Genomic DNA, 25,507 nt, shown 5'->3' with positions numbered 1-25,507 from the left:
TCCCTTCGGTAGCAGCCCCAGGTACAAGTGCCTCCAGCTGGGGCTGAAGCTGTCTGGTGGGGCTGGCTGGGTACGGGTGGCTCTGAAGCAGCTCCCAGGGCTGTGGGTGCCCTGGTGCCTCCTCAGGCTGGGACCCCCGAGCACCTCCCTGAGCTGCTGCCCTGGCTGTGGATCCTACTCCTTCCTCCCTCACTGTCTCTGTTTGTCTCTTTGCACAGAAGCTGGGGCTGATCCGCAGGACGCCTGCCCTTCTCCACTTCCTGAAAGCGTTGCCACCGATGTTCTTACCCGGCAGAAAACAGTACAGTTTCAGCTTGCCGAAGATTAATGTGTCTGCTCACCCCAGTGAAACCTTTACTTGAAGCTGCCACCGAAGGCAAGAGGCCGTTGAGGTTGGCTGCATCGGATAAACTTTCTTCCCCCTTCCCAGATTGCCCATCTCCCATCTGCCACATTTAGTCTGAATACCTTTTTTTCTGGTGTCCAAGGTTTTTATAAAACTAAACATTATGAAAAATCTGGTGGCAACAGCTGCAGTCCCAAGTCATGTTAAATGTCGCCAGTGGTGAGGTCACAGACTGTAAACATGGTAGCTTATATCACCTGAACAAATAAATGTTTTACTATGACACTGTGGGCATGTTGGTTGATCTGGAGGGGTGTTCCTGGTGGATGTGTGGTGCTGGTTCTCTGTGGAAGGGTGTAGTGAGATAGGACCAGGTGCCCTGAGTTACTGATGAGTGGGTGTGGGTTCACCTGTGTCTGGCCTCCCTCCTGCACATGCTCAGGAGGGAGGCCAGACACAGGTGAACCCACACCCACTCATCAGTAACTCAGGGCACCTGGTCCTATCTCACTACAGAAGGGCCCCGTGTGCCTGGCAGTGTGGAGTGGGGTCAGGCCTGGCACTGCCACAGGTGACGGTGTGGCTGCCATGGGCCATGCCTGGCCGGGCCAACCAGGCACTGCTGTGGCAGGAGAGCTGCCTGGCTTTGCCCCCTGGTGCTGGGCTAGAGTGTGGGTCTGCGGATGGAACCCATCTGCCCTGCCTGCTCTGGGCTTTCCAGGATGGGCTCTACCAGGGCTGCCAGCCCCACAGAAATCCCCTCCCCTGGGCCAGCAGTGCCAGGGGACAGGCAGAACATGTGGCACCATGTGCCAGCAGAGTGATGGGCCACTTGCTGTTGTGCAGCATCCCCCACAGGGCTGAGCCTGGGTTTTGGGGCTGTTCCCCTCCCACTGCAGCAGCCTCGTGGCCTCATTGCCAGCCCAGCATGACAGTGGGTCCCCCCATCACCCCCTGCTTTGCAAACAAGACCAAGGAGGGGGTTTGTTTTCTTCTTTGCTTCATCCCATATGGCTTACGGATCTAATTATAGCTTCTGTGAACACCACAGTGAATCAACCAGCTTTGACATAACTTCTGAGGAGCAGATTACAGCTGGTATAAATATTTATAGGGACTGGCTTCACGCTGGCTAGGGGAAGGGCAGGAGATGGCACTGCCTGGATTTGGCTCCACCAGCCTGGCTGCTCCCCATGGCAGACTGTTTCCACTGGTGGCTGATGATGGACCTTGGGCTGGGCAGCTGGCTGAGCAACTCAGCTGTGGTTTGCCTGTACCAGCAGAGAAACTGGCATCAAGGCAGTCCACAGGGAGAGTGTCTGAGCTAAGCCAGGACTCTCACCCTTCTGGTTTTCTCCTGCACTTTCTTTTCTGATGGCTGCAGAGCCAAGAGCAGTGGCCAGGCTTCACCCTAAGGTGTTGGTGATGGGGGACCCCAAGCTCACCAGTGGAGCCTGGCACCTAAGGGCTTGTGCATGTGCAGAAAACATGGTGCTGGTCCTGCCCCACAGAACCCAGGGATAAACAGTCTATGGTTCATCCAGCACATGAGATGCCATGCCAAATGGGGACTTGAAGAGGAATAAACACTGGTTCAGATCAGAGTTGGACTCGCTGGCCTTTATTCACACAGCATGACCAGGGATCTTTCTGCTGCTGCACATAGCCTGGATTTTGGATTATAATAACAGCACATATTGCTCTTCCTCTTCCTTGCTGCACAGTGTTCATGGGGGTTCGAATTCTGGAAGAGGATAAGCCCAAAATAAACTACTTTTCAATAAAATGTTCAGTGGAAATTGAGTCCACAAGCTCATGACTGCTCTTTCTGCAAACCCTGACTTCCCTGGTGAAGTTGCAGGACAACTGACCTTTCTCAGAGCAAGCAGATGACATTCAGGTCTGTGAAACAGCCAGGCAGTGAGTGAATCTGTGACTCAGAAGTGGGAGTTACAAGAAGATCTGTGAGGCTGATGCTTCATTTTGACATCCTGCAACAGGCTCTGCAGCTGCTGAAGCCCTTATTAAACCAACAAGCACCAGACTCTGGCTGCACGGACAGTACCAGCTCTCAGGATTTCATTTCACATTAATACCATGTTATTACCCTCATTCAGTGGCTCCAATTTCAAGCTTTCGTGCACATAGTAGAGTTGCTTTTCCCTTGCTGATTCCTTTCTATATCCTTTTAATTAATTGTCAAGGTAGGTTCCACCTGTCAGCTCAATGTTAGTTAGAAATCCAACTTTCACCGTGGCAAGTGTTGCTGAAGTTGTGAATCAGATTTTGGGAAGAGCAGCTGCACAGTCAGTGGTAATCCTGCTGATGGACCAGCAACAGGGACTGCTCTGCTGGGAATGGCTTTAGGCACATTTCATCCATACTTTCCGAGATCAGAGGAATATTACTGTATCAACAAGGAAAAACAGCCTGCTACAGAGACCCTGCGCTTGGATACTGACTGAAGAACCACGTAAGTCATATCTGATGAGAAAGTTGAAGGAAATTCTGACCCACAAACAGCAGTTTCTTATTTCTGGTTGGCACTGCACCAGCTGACACATCCATGGATCAGCATCCTCTGGACAGCTTGGGATGCAGGTGGGTTTCTCCAATGCTTTGAAGGCTCTCGCTAGGAGTGAGGACACCAGTTGGAGGGCAGTGTCTTGGTGCTACCACTGGTGCTTACCAAAGTGAATGAATGGGTTAGTACTGGGTTAATAGGTTGAGAAGAGCACTGAGGAACTGGTGGTGAGTTGGTGGTCCCAGAAAGGCAGATGGGGATGCAACAGCCCCCATCCCACCAGCCTCCTGGAGTGTTCAGGCTCCCTGGCAGCCTGGCATGCTGCCCTCAGGGTCTGCATGAAGCCCTAATGAGAGTGGTGTGATGGGTTACAGCTCAGTGCTATTCCAGGGCATCTTCAGCAAGAAAACCACAGATGTTACAGTGCCAGCATTTGCCTCTGCAGCCCCCACCCTGCTCTTGCGGTCGTGTGACACAGCAGAGAGAGCTAGTGGGGAATTTTCTGATTAAACCTTGTGTTCACAGAAATACACAGATTTATCATGCTCTTGTTCAGGTTTTGTTGTTTCTTGGGGTTTTTTTTTGGGTTTTTTTTCAGTAGAAGAAAAGTTAATTGAAGAAAAAATTTCTGTTCAGAGACAAATTAAACCCTGGAGCAGCCTGCAGCATATCAGTTCCTGGGAAGCAGGAAACCCAGATTTGACTAGATTTGAATGGGGATTTGAATCTATTTTTCACATCTAATACAAACATCATTCAATATGGGCCCCAGAGTGTAACCCTGAATCAGCATGGACATTTTTCCTCCTCTTCTCCTGCTGCTGCCTTACCATGTTCTTACTGCAGCCAGAGGATTGCATCAAGGGCTTCAGTCTTATTCAGCTGCCCTGAGTCCTAATCACTGTGATTCTGGTAAATACCTTTTTCTCCTTACCTACTCAGGTATCTGATTCTACAAGATCTACCCACTAGTGGCTGCCAGCTCTCTGCTCTCAGTGTCTTTTGGGGCTCCAGGGGGACCTGTCTGAACAGAGGTGATGAGTGCACCCTTCAGTTCCCACCCCGCTGACATGCACTGGAGAATCTGAAGCCAGTGGGAAAAGAACTTGAGTCTTTTCACTGTGGGCCATCTTTCAAGTTTCCACACTTCCCAGCAGCTTCCTTCCTTAAATTATTTTCTCTACGGGAAATCTGAGGTGAACTGGTTTAGCCTTGACACAAGCCATTGGATGGTGGTTGTTCAACAGGAAGAGACCTCCCCTAGCTACAGAAATAAAAAATGTGTGAGATAAGGAGAAAGTCAACATGCTACTGTCATCTGCCTCAATGCAGACATTTCATTGTTGATTAATGACATGGTAACCCCTTTTTCCAGTTAGGCTGGAAATAATGTAGTCCTTTGGAATGATTTCAGGTTGCAATATCCACTGCTGCATCCGTGCTCATCCTTCTGAATGGCAGTAATTATACAGCTCCGAAACATTCATTCTTTTCTAAGTGGTCTAATATTCATCTTCATTATTTAGGAGTATTCATCCCTAAAAAATGTTCTGACCTTTAAAGTCCTAAAGCGCTACTGAATTTTAAAATATGTAGAATCTAATTTGTGCCTGGGCTGATCTCCTGTCACTGTCTCAGAGGACAAATGTGGGTAATTCACTGCTGGGACTGAACCTTTCTGGAATGTTAGTGAGATAAACAGGTTTTTGTGCATTAGCATATTGTGTCTGGCCCCTGGGGAAAGGACGGGGGGGGGGGGAGGGTTTGCAGGACTCTTAGGGTCCTGCACTGCCTCAGCACTGCTGAGCCAGAGGCTCGGGCTGGATGTGGGGAGAAAGAAACTTTCAAAGGCTGCTGGGATCTCTGTGGAGTTTACCAAGAGCCCACAAGGGCAAAACCCTGAACAGCCTGGTCTGAGCCCAGAGCTGACCTCATCCTGAGGGCCAAGGCAGAGACCACTGGGTTCCCGTCCCACCGGGGCAACTCTGCATTTTTGTGAGTCAGCCCAGGACCGAGGGGATGCTCCTGGCCAAGGTAAGAGTTCTGCTGGTTTGGTTCAATCTCACCAAGCCTGCTTCCCAGGGACAGTCCTGCCCTGGCCTGGACAGCACGTTGACAGGGGCTGATGGGGTGGCACAAACACCTGCAGAGAAGGGGATGTCACTGCCTTGGGGAATGGCTGATCCCTCTGCTCCCACCCCTCTGCCCATACGAGCTGTGCCCATGTTCCAGCTGTGCTGTTTTCCTGAACAAGTCCAGCACTAATGCTTTTGCCCATCAGCTTGTCACAGTGGTAACACTTGTGAGCTCTTCGTGGTGACCAGCCAGAAGAGGTGAGTCCAGGTGACTGATTTTCAGATAAAACCAATGTATCTTCCTGTGTCATGTGGTGGTCACTTCAGCCTGGAGGGGATGTGGGTTGCTCCCAGACCATGCCGGTGGGTCTCTGCAGCCCTGCTGGATCCCAGCAGAGCCTGGCATCCCCTCTGGAGCAGGTGGGAGGCTGGCTCACCTACAGACTGCTCTGCAGGTATCTCCAAAATTCCAAACCTCCACTTTTGCTTTCTCCCATGGTTTCACTTGTCCCAGGCCATGGCTCAGTGTCACCTAGCAAACCTGTGGCAGCTGGGGAGGTTATATGGCACCCAGGTGATATTCCATCTGGGATGGAAGAGCCCCAGCTGGGGCTGGGGAGGCAAACAGGGAAGAGGGCAGAGGGGTAGGGGCTGCTTTTGATTTTCTCTGTGGAACAGGGCAAGGAACAGTTGTGGCCTTACCCTGCAGAGGCTTCCAGGCTCATTGCACACCTGAGAGAAGTTTGCTTTGCTGGGTTGAAAGAAGTTGCAAAAAGGAAGAGAGACCATACCAGAGCCTGTCCCTTGGGGGTATCTGGTGAGAGCCCCACACAAGTGCTGGAGGAAGGTGAGCAGCCCCAGAATCAGCCCCAAAGCTAGCTGGTACCAGCTGTGAGGGCAGGCAGGAGGGCATGGGCAGGGCACGGTGGGGGCTCTGGACTCCCCAGCTTCTCTGTAGCCCCCATCCTGCCATGGTGTGCATGTCTGTCTCCTGTCCCTGGGTTTTGCTCTCCCCTGTTTCAGTGCTCATGGAGCTCTGACCCTCTGGGTTCCCAGGCTGCCCCCTGGCTTAGAGGGTCCCTGGCACACCAGTGACCCCTCACAGCTCAGAGCTGAGCCCAGGCAGGAGGTGGCTTGTGCAGCCCTGCAGGGATGTGAGCTCAGCCAAAGGCCAGACTGCTGTCAATAATTTAGGTTTTCTCTATGGAAGTTCACAACCCCTCTGGATTTTTGAGTGTTAATCGACTGTGGGAAGCTGAAGGTCCCCAGCACTGTGGTTTCTCATGCAGACATTGAACTCAGGGCTCTATGGAGTGGGTGTTTCAGGGACTCCCCAGGAAAACTGCCCTGTGCAAGAGGCACAGGTCTGTGGGTCTGGGCTTCACCCTCGGGCTGGGCAGGCTCAGTGCCCCTGTTGGGTATCAGGGCCTTGGGATGCTCCTGTTCTGTCAGGAACAGAGGATTCTTGACTTGTAGTGTGTTCCCCCCCAGCAAGCAGCCTGCTGAGGTTTCCTCTCCTTGGCCCTATGAGAGGGGTGAGGGATTGTTCTCCTGTGTCTTTTTTTGTGGGTTTTTTTTTTTTTCCTTTCTCTATTCTCTCACTGGTTTTACATTTTGGGGTATCAAGGGCAGCAGTACCCAGGTCTGCAGCACTGGGCTCACTGGGATGGAGTGAGAAAGGTTCCAGCCTGGCCAGCACTTCTGGGCACTGGCAGCAGGACCAGCTCCTGGGTCAGATCAGTGCTGAGTGTTGCAGCATCTCACTGCAAAACCAGCTGCAGTCACCTCAGTTTGCTTCTGGGAAGAGTTTTTGGCCCCAGGGCGTGTGAGTGTCAGCATTCTGTGCTTCCTTCTGAAACCTGCAGCCTTCACCACCCCTTCAGAGGAAAGATATCTTTCCTTATGTATGTTTTTTATTTTGCAGTTCCCCAGAACCAGGGAAAATTTAAAATAAAATATGTGGGGTTAGCATTGTGTCAGCTTGAAAGAAATTATAGTGAGTAGGTGGAAGGCAAACACTTAAAGAACATTTTAAGTGTTAATTTTGTAATTTAAGTTAACTTTGTAATTACATTAAAAAACATACTTGAAGTAAAAAAAGAAATAGTTGTAGCTTTCTGAGAACTTCTTTCTTTACCAAATCTAGCCTGTAGTTCAGATTGACCTGATGGTCCTTGCACAGTGGTTCATTAAATACATCAAAATAAAGCAGAGGAGGGCCAGGGTCCAGGGTCAGCTGTGGCTCTGGTAGTGGCAGCCCTGTGTGCTTCAGCTTGGTGCTTGTGCACTCCCTGGTGCCTTCCCAGCAGTGTGCTGTGAAGCTTTCAAAGCCACTGAGCAGTGAATGTATCTGACACTACAATTAGAACAATCTCTGGAGAATAATTGTGCTATAAAGCACAACTGTGAGGAGTGCTATTTTAGAATGTGCTGCGTTGTAGTTCCTGTTACTTGTGCTGGATAAACTTTTGTCTGTAACCGATGAATAACAATCCTGCATTTTAAACAGGGTTGAAATATATTTGTATATTTTTGCTGATGTAGTAGATAAATGTAGTGCACAAGTATCTTTTCTGTCCCTATTACTCCCTAACATTAAATGGAAACTAGTTTAGCTTGTATGTGAAGATGCAGGTTGTATGTCAAAGTGATACAGCAGGGTACAAATTGCAAATAACGTTTTTGACAGGCTGCAATAAACTGAACTTAAAAAATCCCTGCAATACAGAAGAGCTGAATCTGTTTCTCATTTGGAAATGGAGGCAGCATTATTAATCAGGAACCAGCTTCACCTGAGGGACTGGGACATGGTGGCCCACTGTGCTCTGGCTCTGCAGAGGTGTGAGTGCCTGCCCTGCTCTCTGAACGCCCAAAGGGGTTGGGTGCTGCTCCATCCCCTGCTCCCCAGCATGGCAGCATTTAGGCAAAACCACTGTCTTATGGCACTGTGAAACAGCACATCACTGAGTGCTTTAGATACAGGAGACAGGAGGCAGGAGATTCAGCTAATCAATGACAGGTTAAATGCAGCAGTCAGACCTCTGCACCAGCCTCTCAGTTCATACCTGCTGCAAACACTGGGTCTATGGTTTATGGGAGAGGGTGTCAGGGAGGCCATGTGGAGAAATCTGCTGCCTTTTGCTGGAGCTGAACACAGTGCCTGGGTCTGCTGGGTGTGCACAACCCCAGCTCATCACTGCAGATCAGTCATTAACACCAGCTCTGTGCACGCTATCCCTAAGGTGTAGTCTGGCTTGAACAGGGCAGTGTCTCAGAGGGGACTTCCTGGTTCATCACTGATTGCTGCTGGTGACAAAGGTTGTGTTCCTGTTACTGATGTTAATGGCAGATCATCAGTCCCTTTCCAGCCCCAGCTGGCCAGGGATCTGAAATGTAGATGCTAAAATTGGATCTTAGATGTGATGGAGGTGAAGAGAGGAGGCTCTTCTCCAGAGAGGGCACGCAGGTTTGGTATGTTCAGCTGTGGGATCATTCCCAATAGCTTCATCCTGACATGCCTGGGAACACAAGGAAATGCTCTAGAACCGTGGTGAATAGAAGCATTCAGAAATCACACAAAAGAATGCAGTTCCCTCACTGCTGCTGTGGCAGCAGGGGAAATGTCCTGGCTTAGCTGCAGCTGGAGGAAGGGAGTGATGGGATGCCAGGGATGCACAGTTGCTTCTGCCCATGCTGTGCCAAAGCTCCTGGTGTTAAACTACTTAAGCTACCTGTTTACACCTTTTTACACAACCACCACACAAATGTGGATACTGGTTAATTTTCTTCCTAAACTGGCAAGATCACGTGAGCTTTTGAAACTTAGATAAATGTGTATTTATTCCATGCTTAGGTCTAAAATGCAAGTCTGTACATTACAAAAACTAATGCAACCTTGAGCTGGGCCTTGCAGATACGGATGCTTTTACTGCCTGTGAAATAACACCTGGAAAAGGTTGAGCACGCCCTGTGTGTTCTAACCCTGTCAGCAGCACTGGTGTGTGAGTCCCAGGAGGAGGGAGCATGAGGCAAAGTGGCTTGTTTCTCCAGCCTCAGTGGGGTTGTTCTTCTAAGCCCAGAGCCCTGCGTGCTGGCTGGGTGGGCATGGGCAGAGCCCAAGGACTCAGACCCTGCAGCTTGGTCAGTGGGTGGGTGCACAGCCAACTGGTTCATGTGGAGCTCTCAAAACACTCCTCCTGGCTGGAAGCCCCTTGGCTGCTGCAAGCTGGAGGACACGGCAGCAGCAAAGGTGCACATAAACATCTCTTCTCCAGGGGTGCAACAGCTGGCTTGGGGGTTTGTGTAGACATACCAACTGAGGTTCTCTTTCCTTTGTCCACACAGAAGCAAACCCTGACCTTCTGCTGAGCATGAGAACTGCACGTGGGTCCCTTTGGGCTGCTGCTGGCTCTGACACACTCTGGGCACTGTGTTCACTTGTGCTGGATAAGTCACAGGTGTTGTTCAGCTCTGCTCTTCCTGTGCTTGCTCCATGAAAGCCCTAAAGCTGCTAAAGACTTTCTACCTTCAAGCCTCCTCTAGACGCACAGCAGCAGAAGCTGCTCTCGCATGGCAGCAGATGGAGGCTCTGGAACGCTCTCCCTGCCGAGCAGGGCCATGGTGCAGAGCAAACACGGCGGCTCTCGCTTTTTGGTGAGGTGTGAGTTCAGTGCCGGGGCAGGCTCTGCTCCTGCAGCTCTGCCAGGAGCCGGCTGGCACAGCACTGCCACCGCTGCCAAGCTCTGCTCCGAGTGTCACCACAAACGCCGTGCAGGGGGCGGCCGGAGGGACAGACCCCGGGGGCACGGCAGGACAGGCTCTGGCCGCTCGCCCTGGGTTCTTCCCTCCGGGTCAGGGGTGATTCCAGAACCAGGGCTATGTGGCAGCAGGCAGGGGCATTGCCCTGTGCACCGAGCCCTCTGCTCTGGCTGTTCCTGGCAGCTCCGGCCGGCACGGTGGCTTCCCCGGCACAGCCCAGTGCATCCAAGGAGATCCTGGTGATGGGGAAAAAAAGGGTCTGAATGTATTTGGGCATTGCCCTCAACGCCCTATGGGTCAGAGAGGGGTAGGGTGGCAGGGCAGGGGCTTGCAGAAGGTGCATAGTGTGTGTGCACTTAGGTAGAGCGTTTTCCTTCATCTTTTTCTTGTTCCCTTGGACTCCTGGATGCTGTTGCAAGGATTTGCTTCAGGCGGGCTCAGGGTTCAGCCTCTGAGCAGAAACGAAATGCCAGTTTTGAAGCCTTTCAGATTACATCTCCCCCTTGTCTGTTCCGTTGTGCTTTTTTAGCCAGTGCCTGGTGCAGTTCAGAGATGCGCTGGATCCGCTCTTCTTACGTCCCGCTTGGCTGTCGTGACGGCGCGGGTGCGGGTGTGGAAGCTCTCGCAGGGCTCAGCCCACGCAGAGGTATTTTTGTGCCGCAGGAACGTCTGGGGTTTGTTGCTGCCGTGCTCCTGGAGCGCCGGCAGCCACGGATGGCAAAACAGAGCCCCTGCCCGCGGGGGAAAGGCTTCCTCCAGGCTCTGCCGGGTGCCCAGCCGGCTGCCCTCCGTGTCAACATCCCTGCTGCACACCCGGGCTGTGCCTGGAAATTTGGGAAGGGATGTCTGGAGAGGGGACATGGACACTTCTGGACCCAAAAGAAGGACCCCCTGGGTGGGCAGGCTGAGGAGAGGGTGGGATAGGGATGGCACGATTAACCATTAATAAAAATATCCTCTTCAGGAAAGAGGAGGGGATTTAACATTTGGGTTAAATATAAACCAAGAAGTGACATTTTGGGACTGAGGGTTCTCAAATATAGTAATCATCTTTAGATGTGCTCTAAGGAAGAAGGAGGATGGTGATGAAAGGCAGAAGGAAATAAGCTTCTTGGTGCCTGTGATGGGTGGGGAAACATGAGGTGGGTTTGTGGTGAGGATGACCCAGAGTAGAGAAGTGTGACCTGCAAGGTGGTGGGCTGGGGGTCCTGGGCCAACTTGCTCTGGAGGACTGCTGGATGTTTAAGAGGCTTCTTCCAGGGTAGAGAGCTCTGCCAGGAGGGGCACAGGTCCTACTTGGGCAGGGGGCTTGTCAGGGGCTCTGAGGCCATTTCCTGAGTTTCTGTGTTAAGAAAAAATAATTCCTTCTAAACAGAAATCTTCTAATTTTGGAAGGAAACCAAATGAACTGAGGGACAGTCTTCTCTTTCCATGAACCCATTGCATTTGCCTCTGCTGCTTTTAAGCAGTTGTTTCGTCCGGGATGTAAAATGAGGAGCAAGTCAGTGGATGAAGTCTCTTGTCCCACTGTACCTACAAAGTTTCCTTGAGGTGGATCTAGGGGAAGAGTCTTAAATCACCCTAGTGATCCCTTTTGAAGGAATGTGTGGGAAGGAGAAAGTTTGGCTCCTCTGAGGATGGTGGTTTTTCTTCAGAAGACAAATGTGCATGAGTAGGCACTTCTGGAGCAGTGCCACAGGCAACCTTATCCTGTCACCCAGCATGCACAGGGCACATGGGTCCTTTGCCACCACACTGTGTCATCTTGGGTTGGTTTGGAAGATGCTGACAGTGACTACAAACACAAGGAGACCAGTGCAGGAAACATGACAAAGACTGGATGTGAGACTTACAGCCTCCTTTTAAATGTAGTTAAAGGGTGCTGGCAGTGAGGTGGGTGTGATGCTCTGCTGGGAAGCTCTGTGAGAATAATCATGGGCACCTTGTGTCTGGTGTCCAGCTCCTATGACTTCTCCTGGTGGAAGGCTCCTGGACTCTGGTGTTTGTCCTGGAATTTTCCTGTGGGGTTAGGGTTAGGGGATGTGCACACACTGTAGCCCCACGTTTCCCTTGCCTGTGTATTTAGGTGGCCCCCGAGTCCCCTCCCCTTTCTGTGCTTGCTCTGTCCCACCACCATTGCCCAGTTTGGATGTGGCAGCTCACTGGGAGGTACTGGCTGCCACTCCAGCTGTGGATTCCTCTTGGTTTCAGTGTCAATAATACTGCAGAACAGCACCCAGTGTCCTTAATATGCTCTTGTGGAGATCCCATCAAAAAGCATTTGAATTCTTCAGGAGTTCTCTTCTGGTTCATATAAAGTGTTTTTGTGGCATGACACAACAGCCAGTGACTGTCACTCGGGGTGACATGCTCGTTGCCACTCACAACATCACCAACCAGTCTGCAGCCATGAGGACAGTGGAGAATGCTGAGTGGGTGCTCAGTCAGGAGGCTTTCCTTTCACTCAACACATTTCATAGTGAAGTTGCCCAGGATTTCTATTTAAATAAGCTCCCTACCTCTGTCTCTCAGAGAGTTCATTAAGAAGGATCTGGTCTCTTCAGCTTGAGGGAAGTATGGTTTGGCTCTGGGTGGGCACCCCCTGCCACCGGATCCTTCTGTCCACCCTGGGATACCTAAAAAAACCCCCAAAAACCAAAACCAAACCAAAACAAACCCCCCCCCCCAAAAAGGAGGTGGGAAATCTACATCATTAACAATCTGAGCAGTAACTTGTTGCTGTGTATCTGAAGCTGGGGGCTGTGCCTGGCCTGGGCAGTACCAACAACCTGCCCAGCAAGGAGCAGGTGTCACTTGTTCCCTTCTTCCTAAGAGCTGCCCTTAAATAGGCCACGCTTCCTGCTGTGACTGTTCATATTGAGCCTCTTTTCCTTCTCCTCTAGCTGCAAGACCCTGTCTGAAGCAATAAAAAATATTTAAGAAATAATAGTGTAAGTGGGCTTCTGGCATTTCTTCCTGCTTCTCCAGATTATCTCTGTGGTGAATGTAACGGATGTGAAAAAAAGAAATTGCTGTCTTTAAGAGCTTTTTCATCTCATCTTTTTTTGATTTCTTTCCCAAAAGGTTGTTTAGTTTTTCACATTTGGTATATCTTCCTCTGCTTTAAATTTATTTTAGCATTATCCATCTTTACACCCTATTCAGAATCAATGAGGCAGTGAAAAAGGGAGCTTTACAGGAGAGGCAGTTTCTCTATTTTAGCAAGGGTACTTGGAGCTTTCCCCTGAGCTGAGACAGGGGTCTCAGCTGTTTCAAAAGTGGGATAGCCAGCACATTTGGTTTTGGTGTTTGTTTTTTGGGGGAGATTTTGGGTGTGTGGGTTTTTTTGTTTTGTTTTGTTTGTGTTTTGTTTTGTGTTTGTTTTTTTTTCTTTTCTTGTTTTTTGTTTTGTTTGTTTGTTTGTTTTTTGAAGAACCTGCTTTGTATTTCTTCATTCTCTTTTCTGGCTGGAACATCTTCAATACTCTTGTGCTTTCCACTGTTGTTCTCACTGATACCAAAGCCTTTGCAAATACACTTTTCCCATTAAAATGTGTTAAGAAAATAAATCACCACTGAAATGCTTTTTCATGTGTGGGCTTTTGCCTTCAGTGGCTTCACTGAGCTGAAGTGAGATGTTCCCCCGGCACCTCTTGTGGTGGTAGGAGACTCACGCTTGGCAAAAATGGTGATGGATGGGAGAGATAAACCCCTCCAGGCACTGAATTTTTCACCTGTACTTTTAGTGTCAGGAGCAGCCTCTCCAGACCCCTAATGTGGGAGCCAGAGTGTCAATGGCTGAATGTTTATCAGCGAGGAGCTGGTGCTGGGGGCAGAGTGTGGGATGGGGATCAGCATCCTCCCTTGGGGTGAAGGGGACCTGCAGGCCGCAGAGTGGGGCACAGAGTGGTCAAACCACACAGGTGGGACAGAAGGAAGATGCAATTACCCTTTCCTCTTAAGCATTTTCCCCACCTGAGCCTCGGCAAGGTGTTATGTGGTGAGGTACAAATGCTCCTGACCTGGTTCCAGTGCTGCTACATCCCCTGAACCCAGCCTGGCTGGAGAGGAGCTAGATTTCCACTTGCTGCTCTGTGTTGTTTCTGGGGAAGATGCAAGCTTACATCTGATGCAGGGATGTTCCCTGACATCTGATGAAGGGAACAAACAAGGTCACCTGTTATTCTGCACTGGCTCATTTTTTCCTGCTATGCTCCAGTCCAAGAAATAAATGGTGTGCTGTGAGCTGCCATATGGTGCTGAAGCCAGGCCAGGTGAGTGCAGAGCCAGCAGCTGTGTTCCCCCACTGCCATACCCTGGGAAAGGCAGGGACTTCTGCTCTTGGCTAGGAGGGGGCATCCTCTGGGTTATGGACTACTCAAGACCTTGCATGGGGTTCAATCAAAAGCTCTTCTGGGCTGGAAGCACATCATAATGGATTGCTTTAATATTTTACTTCTGGTTCTGTTCAGAAACTTCTGACAGTTGTGTCGTTTATTACAGATATTTTATTGTAAAATACTAAAAATGCTGCATCCCTAGCTGTTTACAAGTAAACTTGAACTAGAAAATTTTCCTGACCTTGTAAAGGTGAAAAAAAACTGGAGGCAGGCAAATGCCTCCATGTGATATTTAAGAAATTCATAAATCCAAGCTGGAATAAAAAGTAATTTAGTCATCCCTTTGGACTTATTTTCCATAAGAAAAAACATTCTGAATATCAAATTTACATCCAGTTGCTTTGATATCAATGGCACTAGACAGTATGAATTTCTTCGAAGACAGAATTTAAATGTATACCCTCTGTCTGAATTTGTGGGTAGCCCTGAGCTGAGCTGGCAGCTGGATGCAAGGTCTGGGTGGGTTCCTCCAGGCAGCTCTGAGGGCTTGGCTTTGGATGCCACGAGCTGTTTTGCACATAGGATGCTCTTTGAAATGTCACTGCCAACATAGCTGGGTCAAAACTATGAGTTAATTGCATTTAAAAGATTCCTAAATCAAAGAAAATTCTTAAGTAGTCCAAGAGTTATCTCACTTCACCACTTTTTATAGACTTTTTTTTCTCTAACCGAATTATCCAATACCTCATAGGATTCCTGGAGGTATTATCCCTGGAAGAGTTTCAAAGCTGAGGATGTGGTGCTGAGGGACACGGGGCAGTGGTGGCCTGGGCACTGCTGGGTTAGTGGTTGGACTTAATGTGCTTAAAGGTGTTTTCTAACCAAAATGATGCCATGACTCAATGATTCATTAGTTTTCATTTGCTGTTGTTGTGGTGCTGCAGGCTCTGCCCTGGCTGGGGGGGGTCTCCATCCCTGCATGGCTCTGGGATGGTGTCAGAGTGGTGGCTCCAGGCAGTGCCTGCCCAGAGCTGGGGTGCCTGGGTTGGTTCTGGCTGTAGTTTAACTTACATTTTATTCACTACTTGCCAGTGCTAAGAAGGAGCTCTGCTGGGTGGTGGGACTCCCCCGTGCCCCCTGGTCAGTAAAGCTGTGCTGGGGGGGGCAGAAGCCAGGGTGTCTGCAGAGCAGAGCCCCCCCCAGCATGGGCAGAAACACCCCAGGACATACCTGCAAAGGCTTAGATGTGCTTCTAATGAGTTCTTAGATAACGACTTGACAGTTTGGCATGTGTTAGCGCTGTCATAACTGGGCTAATAGTAACCGCTTCTCATATTTTGATTAGGCTGGTAAAATGTTAATTAGACCAGCAATAAATCCCTGGCACCTCACATGTGTGCTCCCTTTGCCCCTAACAAGATTTTGAGTATAACAAATGAAGTGTATATATTTTTATGACAAGCCATAACACTTCCTCTGAGGTATCTTAGGTTTCGCTGGATGAATCCAGCTAATTGTCCTTGAATTCATTATAGAAAAAACTCTCTGCTGTTGTTTGAACTGAGACTTATAGACAGAGAAAGTGACCATTGAGTGGTGATAACCTGCCAGAATTTCTTATTGCTGAGTCCCTTGTTTAATATCTTGGCATTCCCTCTTTGTTTCTGCTAATGTAAGGCAATAATTACCATTACTGTCATCTGGCTGGAGTGGGGTTTGTCTTCTGAACTTCACTTGGAAGAAAAGTGGCTCTGTATTTCCTAATTGCTGGATTCATGATGTGAGCTGGGCAGTGGCAGGAGAGGCCTGAGCAGAGCTGCAGAGCCCAGCATGGCCAAGGGCAGCACCTGCAGCCTTTCCATGGGCAACTGGCATCAGTCCACAGCAGCTTTGCTTTGTCTTTGCTTTGTCATTTACAATCCATTCACCAGGATTATTTTGCAAATGTGTGAAAGCGATTGCCTTTACATGACTGCATACACACAGGGAACAGGTTTCCTCTTTGGAAGGTGCTTTTTTCCTTCCTCTTGGCATCTCTGTGGAGGAAGGATTTAAAATACAGCATAACTTGGGGGTATGAATAGTGATTTTCATTACCGGATGTTAACTTATGTAAAGACTTGGAGCTTAGGAAAGTCATCCTGGCATTTGAGGTTTTCTTTTACCCAGTTTTTGTTGAAGGTTTCTGATAGGAAAACAGATGCAAAGCAGAGTACACATAAGAAACAGCCTCAGAACCGGTGTTTTGTATATCCTTTAAAATTTTCCTTAAATGTTAATGTAAACCTGTGGTCAGAGCTTGCCAAGTTCTGTTTGGCATACTGACCTGTGCCATTTGTATCTGTCTAGAGCATGAGCAATGTCCCAGTGTGTCAGACACAGTGAGAGCTGGGAAGCCACAGTCCTGCTCCTAAGACAAATGAGCAGTGATGAGCACAGCACAGCCCCGGGGCAGGCACGGGGACTCTGTGTGTGGAGCAACTGCTTTGGTGCTCAGGATTGGGAGTAAAATAAAAGAGGCAGAAAATGCAGCTCTTGCTGGCTGTGCCAAGGCCACACTTACACTTCAGTGTGAGGATTCTTCTGGTGCAGCTGGAAGCAGCAGCTGGTGCTGTGAAGAATCTCACTTCTGAACTGAAAAGGAATTTACTTCAACTTCAGGCCAAATTGATATCCCATCTTGGGAAAAATGATGGGCGTATTTGTTTGTTTGTTTGTTTGCTTGCTTTTGTTCTTGTTTTTGTTTTTAGAAATATCTGGTCCCAGACTGCAAATCCCCAGTCTCACATTGGATTTATCCTGCACTTCCAGAGCTGTACATGGGTGCAGAGGTGAGGCCCTGGCACCCATTTCCCCAGATTACCCATTCAGAAGTTATCTTTGCCCTGACGTGCAGGACACCTGGTGTACAGAAATTGAAGAAGATGTCGTGTCTGAATTAATTTGAAATGCTGCAGCTTGGTTTGAAGAATGGTAAATAACCTGACTGCACTTTATTCAGATGTGTGGAGTTGCTGTGTATATATTGGCCTGAGGTTTCCTTGCTATTAAGGTCCTTCCCATGAGCACAGCTGAAAACAGGAGAGAGGTTGGGGTTGGTACATCAGGGAGGGGTGTGGGGCTGGAGGGTCCCTGCTGGCAGGTTTGCACTGTGTGTGCCATTGGCAATACCATTGGGATGCAGGGCACATGGTGGCAGGATGTGCCACAGGCACCATTGAAATGAACCTTGCTCCTCTTCAGAAGGGTATTAGCTAAAGCATAGCTGGAGGAATTACAAACTACAGCCACTGAAATGATGTCTGTCTGCCCACTTCTGGCAAGGGCAGTGCTGTGCCTTGGTGCTGAGGCCATTTGGTGGGCTCACAGCAGAGTGATGCTGGGAAAGTTCTGACTTTAGCCTTCCTGTAAGTGAAGGAAAGGTTCAATTTCTTTGGTTTTCAGATTAGTAGCAAGACATGGCATGCCAGACTCTCCATTTAAAAATGGGGAAAAAAAAAAAAGGAAATAAAATCACCTGTGCCATTATAATGTGGTGCCATTATAAAGCAGTAGCCTCTGAGCTCAGTTTATTTGTATAAAGGAATTTGTTCTCCACCTGATGCTTAAATGAGGCACTCTCCTCAGTGAATGCATTTTCAGAGCAAGTCTGGAGCTGGACGGCTTTTTATACAAACATATCAGCAGAGGAGACCCCAGAGTGCTGGTCTGAAGTTGCAGCTCATGTTTCAAGTGTATATAGAGAAAAGTGTTTTCCTCTCTTCTTCAGAATGAAACTACTACTGCAATGGCACAGCATCCCAGCCCTGTGGCATGGACACACAAACTAGAGTTTTTCTTAAAAATCAAGTGATTTATTTGGATCTTGGCCTGTGCTGCAGAGCCCTGTGGCATCCTGGAGGCAGAGCCACTGCCCCCTTATCTGAGTGGCAAAAGGTGTGAGGAAGAGGAGGGAAGGCTGCCCCATCCCTTGGGTTCTGCACATCCCCTGGTTCTGTGCTGCAAACACCATGGATCCTGTATGGGAATGGGCTGGGAACTCCTGCAGGGGGGATAACACTCTCCCACTTATGTGCACGGATCCCACACCCGGGGTTTGACTGGGGCATCTCCTCCAGCTAAAGGGAAAAAAAAAAAAATCCCTCTTCTGAGTTAGGAGACACCAAGTGTGATCAAACGATACTGGCTCGTTCCAGAGGATTTGTCTGATCCTTTTCTAAGTGGTTTAGTCTCCTTCACACTGAATATACAAAATCTTTTCTTATCTCCAATTAAGAATTCTTCTGGGCATGGGTGACCCTGCTCAAGTGCTCTCCTCTTCCTGCTGCAAGAGAGCTTGGGCACTGAGCAAGCTGGCACTCCAAGGCACAGGGAGGGTGGGAAGAGCCTCTCTGTTTTTTCTGGTCAATTTGTCAATGGAACAGAGCATTGCATGGAGGCACAGACACAAAATAATTGGCTGTGCTGCACTTTTCTGCACGGGCAGCTGGGAATTGCAGTGTGGGAGAGAATCCAGGTCTGCTGCCGTGGTGCTGGTCCCGTGTCCTCCTGGGCTGTAGGTTCCCTCTGGGAGGGGCAGATGGAGGCACCAACATGCGAAAAGGCACCTTCCCCAAACATGTTTTCCTGTGAGCAGTTCCCTGGTGCCTGAGTGACACAAAGCCTGCCTGCTCTGCCTTCAGTTCTGCTGCTGCTGCAGAGCCTCAGCAGTGGGAGCTGCATCTTCTTCTGCATCTCCTGTTGTTTCTGCTCATGTGGCTGGTCAATTATATTCCAGTGATGCCTTTGAAGGCATTTTATTTGCACAGGTGTCACTGAAGATTAAGTCTAGTGTATGAAGTGTATTATTTGGAGCTCTTGCTTCCCCTATCCCCAGGAAGAAACTTGGCTCAGTTGTCACAGCCTTGGAGAGGTTTGCAGAGCTGGCAGCTAGAAATATAAACATCTTTTAACAGCTCTTTTAATCTAGCAGAAATAAAGTCTAGCAAAGCCAGTCAGTGAAAACTAAAACCTGACAAACTCAGGCCTGACGTAAGACCAAAGTCCTGATGGCTGTCTGTGATGAAGCAGGAGTGCAGCTCACCCAGGGGTAGAGCAGGCTCACTGTCACTTGGAAGCTGGATGGCTCTCAAAACACCTGGGGGCTGGGCAGGGGGGTTCATGGCAGATGCATCCCAGAGGCTGGGAGGAGTTGGGCTCCTCATCCCTTCAGGGGTGATTTCCCTGGGATCCTGGTGAGCAGTGACTGCTCTCTGAGCAGCATGGATGCAGGAGGTGGCTTTATTCTAGTGGAGTTCAGAGCTGTTGGGGCTCAGGTGCCAGCAGAGGAATCCATACCTTGACTTTTTATTGTTTCCCTCTTCCCTTGTGCTCAGCACCTGATAACGTGATTTTTGGCAGACTCTCTGGAAGATGGCTGGAATGCACAGCAGGACAAACTGCTCATTCCTTACGCACTCATGACTGGCAAACTGAATGATGAATGAAGCTGGTGGATTAATTGTAGGTGCAGTGTATCTGATAGCACAGGAGAGAGCCCAGAGCTGAATCCCCAGTGCTGCAGAAGTGGGGGACAGCAGGCAGTGCTCAGGAGACACCAAACCCCAGTGATTTCAACACTCCTTCCTAATGAAGCTCTCATTTCCCTCTTTGTAAAGCTCTTCATCCCTGCCTTTATTTCAGCTCAGGTCTGAGTATCTTTAGCATATTGCAAAACTGCTTCTGGTTATGCATGGCCACAGTGTGTATTAAGTTTCTATTTATGAAAATAATTCCACGAAGTGCTATCTAACAAGGTCAGACATTTAAAGAGATTAGTTAACATATAATCTTCCAAGTCAATATATTAAATTCAAGCTGGTATGCCATGCTATCTATCTGATGTACTTAGATGGTGAGCAGTTTGGGGTAGAAATGTTTTTTCCTAAACACAGTCAGAACTTGGTGCAGTGCTTTTCTCAATGTAGCTGAAGGATCTGGTGCCATGGATGTTGCTAATGGTTTCAATGAGAACTCATACCTGGAGTAACTAAAACCAGAATGCTCACTCCTAAATCGATCTGTGAGATTTATACTGAGTTTTATATGAATTAGTACATCCTAAGGAGTATAATTTCAATCTTTGAAATTCTCCATAGAGTAATTTCAAAGATCCTTAATCCTTCTAAAACTGTTTTGCTGGTGTTACGCTGGCTGAGCCCTTCCAGATGCACCAATTCCTGTTGCTGAGGGGTCTCTTCTGCAGAGCTGGGTGTCTGGAGGGAATCAGGAGCTCTGTGTTCCTCACAGCACTCAGACAGCTCAGCCCCTGATGGGGTTGCCATTTGTTGGTAAGAAACTGGAAGCCCTGGGTGAGCCCAGGGCCTCAGCTCTGCTGGAGGTGATGCTGTGCAAGGGGCTCTGCTGCAGACAAAGAGAGGAAGGTGTGTGAAATTCAGAGCTTAGTCTTTCCCCATATGCAGCTTTCTTGCTGGAGCTTTCAGGCCAGTCCTGATGTTCCCAAAGGGGTCACTGGGGACTGTCCAGGTTGTAACTAACATTTGGTGGGGAGAAAGTCACATTTCTCAAGGTTACTCTTAGTGCAGGTGCTCTCAGTTGTTGCCTTCTCAGTGGTGTAGAGGTTAAGTGTACATTATCCACCACTTCAGTTTTGCACTCACTACAGACAGTCACCTCTGTAGGTGTTTTTAGAAGTGAATTTTCTGCAGTGTGACCTTTTGAGCAGGGAAATTACAGAAGCAGCAGAGCTCTCATCAGACTTGCTCTTAAGACTTATTCTTGTGAAATGATCCAAGTAAATCTTACCTCACTATCATGAATTAAGCAGTTGCAGGAATACTATCCTATTCCCCATGGACTGTGTGCTGTTGACCTGGTAGCTCTGGCTTTGTCAGCCCCATCAGGTCCTGCTGTGTTCCTCTTTGGACCTGAAGACCTCCTTGGTTTGCCCTCCACAAGCAGCCTTTGCTGCTCTATGCCATGACAATGATCATGAAATTCATGATAAAACAGCAGTTTCTCAGATCTGCTTTACAGCTCATTTTTGGGCTGTTCACTTTGTGGCTGTGAGAAGCCCCCATCCCACACACTAACTCAGCTCCCTGTGGAAAGGCAGTGATGATGCTCTTTGAATGGCCCTAATCTTCTCTTTTTTTATTTTTTGTGGCTTTTTCTCTGTTTGATCCATGAAATGAGGCATCAGTCCACAAGCTCTGTCTGTCTGCAGGACAGCTGATCTTGCTGGATTTCAACCACCTCAGCAGGGGCTGCAGAAGCAGTGGTGTATCTCACCACACCAGAGCCTTTCTCCTCCCCTAGTGCCATCACCTGAGTGCACCCGGCTGGGAAGGCTGTGGGGATGCAGAGCACCTCAGAGCTTTGGGCAGGGCCTGCACAGGAGGGCATGGAGGGGTTCTGGGCAGTGCCCCCCTCTCCTGTGGGATGTGGAGAGCTGATAGCATGGTGTGGAGGCATAGAAGACCCCACCATGGGGACCTTGGTCCTGTCTGGGAGGTGGGCACTGGTGGGAGCAGGGATCCTGTGCCAAGGTGTCCCGTGCTCCTGCCTCCCAGTAACACTAGGCTGGGACCTGTTCTTTCTCCATTATCCTTTTGCTGCAGCTTTGGAAGTAATTAACTCTTCTTTTGGGAGCAGGGGCTTCTCAAAGCATTCACCATCTGGTCTCACTTACCACATTAATCATCGTCCAAGGAACAAACCAGTTTTGACTTGAGATTTCCTGGGTAACTGCGTTTCTCTGCTTCAGATGCTATTATTGATATGTCTGAAGTTTTGCAAGATACCTTATGTTCCTGTCATTGCTCAAATGGAAGAAAGCAAACAAAAATAGTCCAAAACCCCCAAGTCTGGAAACAAAACTTGGACTCTTCTGATTTTCCACCGAGGCTTGGGAAAACATTATGTCTACATTTTTGACAGTATTAGAATTTAAACTTTCATGACCCAAAATGAAAAACATACCTCTGGAAATATTTTAATATTGATAGGCAAAGTTGTGATTCATCGACATCAAACTGTTTAATTCATTAGCCAACAACTTCTACGCCATGTGGGAATACATTTAAAAGAGAATGAGATGAGACCAAGTATTAATTATGCAGTCATTGTGCAAATTAATAACTTTGTGTCGCAAAGAGCTTCTTATGTGTTAACACTTTATAACCTGTCTCCCGCCCTTATTTTTGAGTTCTTTCGAGGCCAAGGATATGCTGTGGTTTTAAATCAACTTGTCTCCAAAGTGGTAGGCAGAACAAAATATGAAAGACTGCTGTAACAAACCCATGTGTTTCCTGAAAGGGAAGGTTTCCAGTTTTCTGATTTCCATGTGTGTGTGATTCTCATGTACAGCTGTCAGTGTGAATTGTCACTGACAGTTCTGTGCCATGTGATGCTCTTACTGCCTTTCGTAGTATTTGCCTGGAGCAGAGCAGGTCCCTGTGCTTCCCTACTGGCAGCTCTGGGTTGGGCAAAGGGAGCACCCGTGGGTGCTGTGGGGTCAGCCCCAGCCCTGCTGCCGTGGCACTGACCCACAAGCTGCCTTACCTGCAGGAGCCATCACCATGTTCAGGAATGGTGGGGAGATGCTGCCTTCCCCCATGACTGAAACTCTGCTTTCATCTTTGCCACGTTGCTGATGCTTTATTTTTAATTCCTCTGCAACGTGGCAATCTCTACAGCAAAGCATGGCTGGATCTAAATTTGTCCTGGAGATATGAAGCCACTGGGTGTTCTCAAAGCTGGAGCTTGATCTGAGAGCCAGAGGGAGCTGGGTGAGAGCCTGAACCATTCCCTCAGGTGCAAGGTGCAGGAGCTGGGCTGGAGGGCCCTGGCAGCAGAGCAGCTTTGGGGACCAGGAGGCTCTGGAAGGATGCCTGGGGCCAGCAGCCCCCCTGAGCTCTGCAGAACAAGCTGGGAGCCAACAGGCACTGGGGTCCTTCCCTTCACACCATCCCAGCCAAAGGCTGCAACAACTGGCTGCCAGACTGGGAGAAATTTAAGCTCAGTAGTTTTAGGAGCACAGATCTCAAACTCCATCCTGCCTTGCCCACAGCATATTGGTTTAGGTGAGATTTAAATTGAAGACAAACATTACAGACATTTGGCTGGAGCAATTTCTTTAAGACTATTTTCCTAAATTAGGGATGATGGTGATAATGCTCCTACTTGGCTGTTGCCTACTACAGGCTGAGATTTAATCTGCTAACAACCATGTTTCTGAAAACTCAAAACCTGCTTTTACAGCTCCTTCACATATGTGTGAAAGCAAATTCATGAGCTTTGCTTTTTCCAAGGTATCACTGATTTTGCATGTTAAAGTATCATGGTTTTGCTTCTTGAAAGTGAGGTGCAATTTTACTGAAGAGGTTCTTTTTTACCTCAGATAATCTTTTCACTGAGTTTTACATTTTTTAATGCATACTGCAAGGACTAGAGGAGATCTTTTTCCTCCAAATGCCTGAGGATGGGAGCAGGGATGCCCTGAGGGTGCCTCCAGCCCCTAAAATATTCCAGCTTCATTTGCTGTTTTTCATATTGATCTGTGGTTTCTTCAGATATTTTTGTAAATTCATTCCTCAAATGTTTCTGGTAAAGGGGTAGAAGCCTTTACGAATACCATAAAATCTAATAACTTGTTTTTAAATTGATGAAGACACAGAATCAAAGGGTTTTAGTGATACACCCACCCCTCTTCAGGTGCAGTGGTATGACCGAGCTGGCTCTAACAAGAATGCACATGTTTAACTGTAATGCAGTCAGAGCCATACTTTGCATTTCCCCCCTTATTTTACATGTTCCACAATATACAGGCTCATTTTTACTAAACTTGTAATAATTTTCAGTGGAGAAGCAGCACACCAGATGCCCTGGTCCTGTGTCTGCAGCTGGGAGAGACCTTTTTTGTGACAACCCCAGTAGAGCAATCAGAGTAATTTTTGCTCAGAAGAGATAAAACCAAACCAGCTTCTGTCTGTAGCTTGGTGGCACCAAGGAGGACACAGCCCGGTGCTCGGCTTGTGACTCTTCAGCAGGTGCAGACAGGTTGCCCGTGGCAGCACAGCCTCAGTCAGCTTTGCCCCGGGGTAAAGAGCTGGAGCACTTCTCCCTTAGAGGGGCTCCTGGGTGCCTCTGTGCATCCCCATCCCTCAGATGATGGGCCCAACAAAAAGACTTCTGCATCTGGACTTTGGGAGCTGGTCAGTGGGTCTGTGCCCTGATACCTTTAGGAGACCTGGCTGGGTGATCCCTGGCAGGGTGGCACGGGAAGTCCCTGTTCCCAGCAGTGACAACAGGAGTGTGTCACCTTTCTGGTGCTCTGCAGCACAGCACCTGCTGTTAGGGTTTCCTTTGTCAGCTCAGTGCTCTGTTGTGTTTTCTGGTGTCTGTGTCTGGGAGCTGAGCTGGGGCTCAGAGCTGCTGCCCGGCTGGAAGGGAGATGTGACCTGTGCCTGAGATGTGACCTGTGCCTGGAGGGGAGAGAGAAACCAGGGCTCAGGAGCAGAGAAATGCAGGATTTATTCTGCAGGTGGGTGACTGGCATTTTGAAAGGAGAACTTTGGGTTTAGAGTTAGATCTAGGTGTGACATTTTCACCATTCTGATGCTTTTATGTGCATGCATTCTGCTCGTGTTCTGTTCAGGCCAGTGAGAGGCAGGATGTGAAATACAAACCAGGGGAAAATGGGCTTTGGAATCCTCCAACACCATCTGACTCTGAAAGTGGCAGAAGGGTCAGGCTGGTACCTGGTAGGTTAAACTTCCCAAACAGGGGTTTGAATTGTTTTGTTTCTGTTTTGGAAAGCAACAGTAAGAGTCAGAGAAGCAGGGAAATCCTGCTCTGAGACAAGAAAATGTTTACAAATCCCCCTGCAACAACCAAATCGATAAATCTATACTTTCTGCTCTTACTTATCAGAGTCACAAGAGCTACAAATTGTTCTTGGTTGTTGAAGGTGTTTGTGAAGAGACTGGTTTAGGGTTTTTTTGGTTTTTTTTTTCCTTTTTTTTTTTTTCCTTTTTTTCCTCTCTCTGGATTTTATTTCACTACTTAAGGAAGGTGTTTATTTAAGGAGAAATGAAAAACACACAAAACTGTATTTGGGTAAAGCACAATTGCTTTTGTGAAAGATAAGGTGTTGACAGAACCTGGAAAAAGAGGACAGGACTGCTGAGGCACGTGGTGAGCAGGAGTGCATTGTGGAGAGCAGCACAGGGGCCTGGGGAGCTGCTGGTCTGGGATTTGGCCATCGTGGGCTGGAGCCACCAGTGGGCTGGGCTGCCATGGGAAAGGGTTGTAGCTGTATAGACATCTCCTGAGGCATGGCAGAGCATCTCAGCTGCTTGTCAGTATGCTTATTCGCATCCTTTCCTTGGTTCATGGAATCCTGCGCTGTTTTGGGTTGGAAAAGACCTTAAAGCCCATCCAGTGCCACCCCTGCCATGGTCAG

At 48.6% G+C, this 25,507-nt stretch overlaps 1 protein-coding gene across 1 annotated transcript in view; it reads left to right on the top strand.

The window, feature by feature from the left end:
• The window catches only part of LRFN5 (leucine rich repeat and fibronectin type III domain containing 5), a 39,638-nt gene extending 39,067 nt beyond the window's left edge, over positions 1-571 (top strand). Inside the window, exon 4 of the mRNA XM_030452076.1 lies at positions 219-571. Within this exon, the coding sequence (XP_030307936.1) occupies positions 219-328 (110 nt within the window). The 3' untranslated portion in view covers positions 329-571. The remainder of the gene's footprint in view (positions 1-218) is intronic.
• Positions 572-25,507: the final 24,936 nt, after the last annotated feature.

The sequence above is a fragment of the Calypte anna genome, chromosome 5A, assembly GCF_003957555.1.
Source record: "Calypte anna isolate BGI_N300 chromosome 5A, bCalAnn1_v1.p, whole genome shotgun sequence".
Taxonomy (NCBI): Eukaryota; Metazoa; Chordata; class Aves; order Apodiformes; family Trochilidae; genus Calypte; species Calypte anna.
This window is presented reverse-complemented; position numbering and strand designations above follow the sequence as displayed.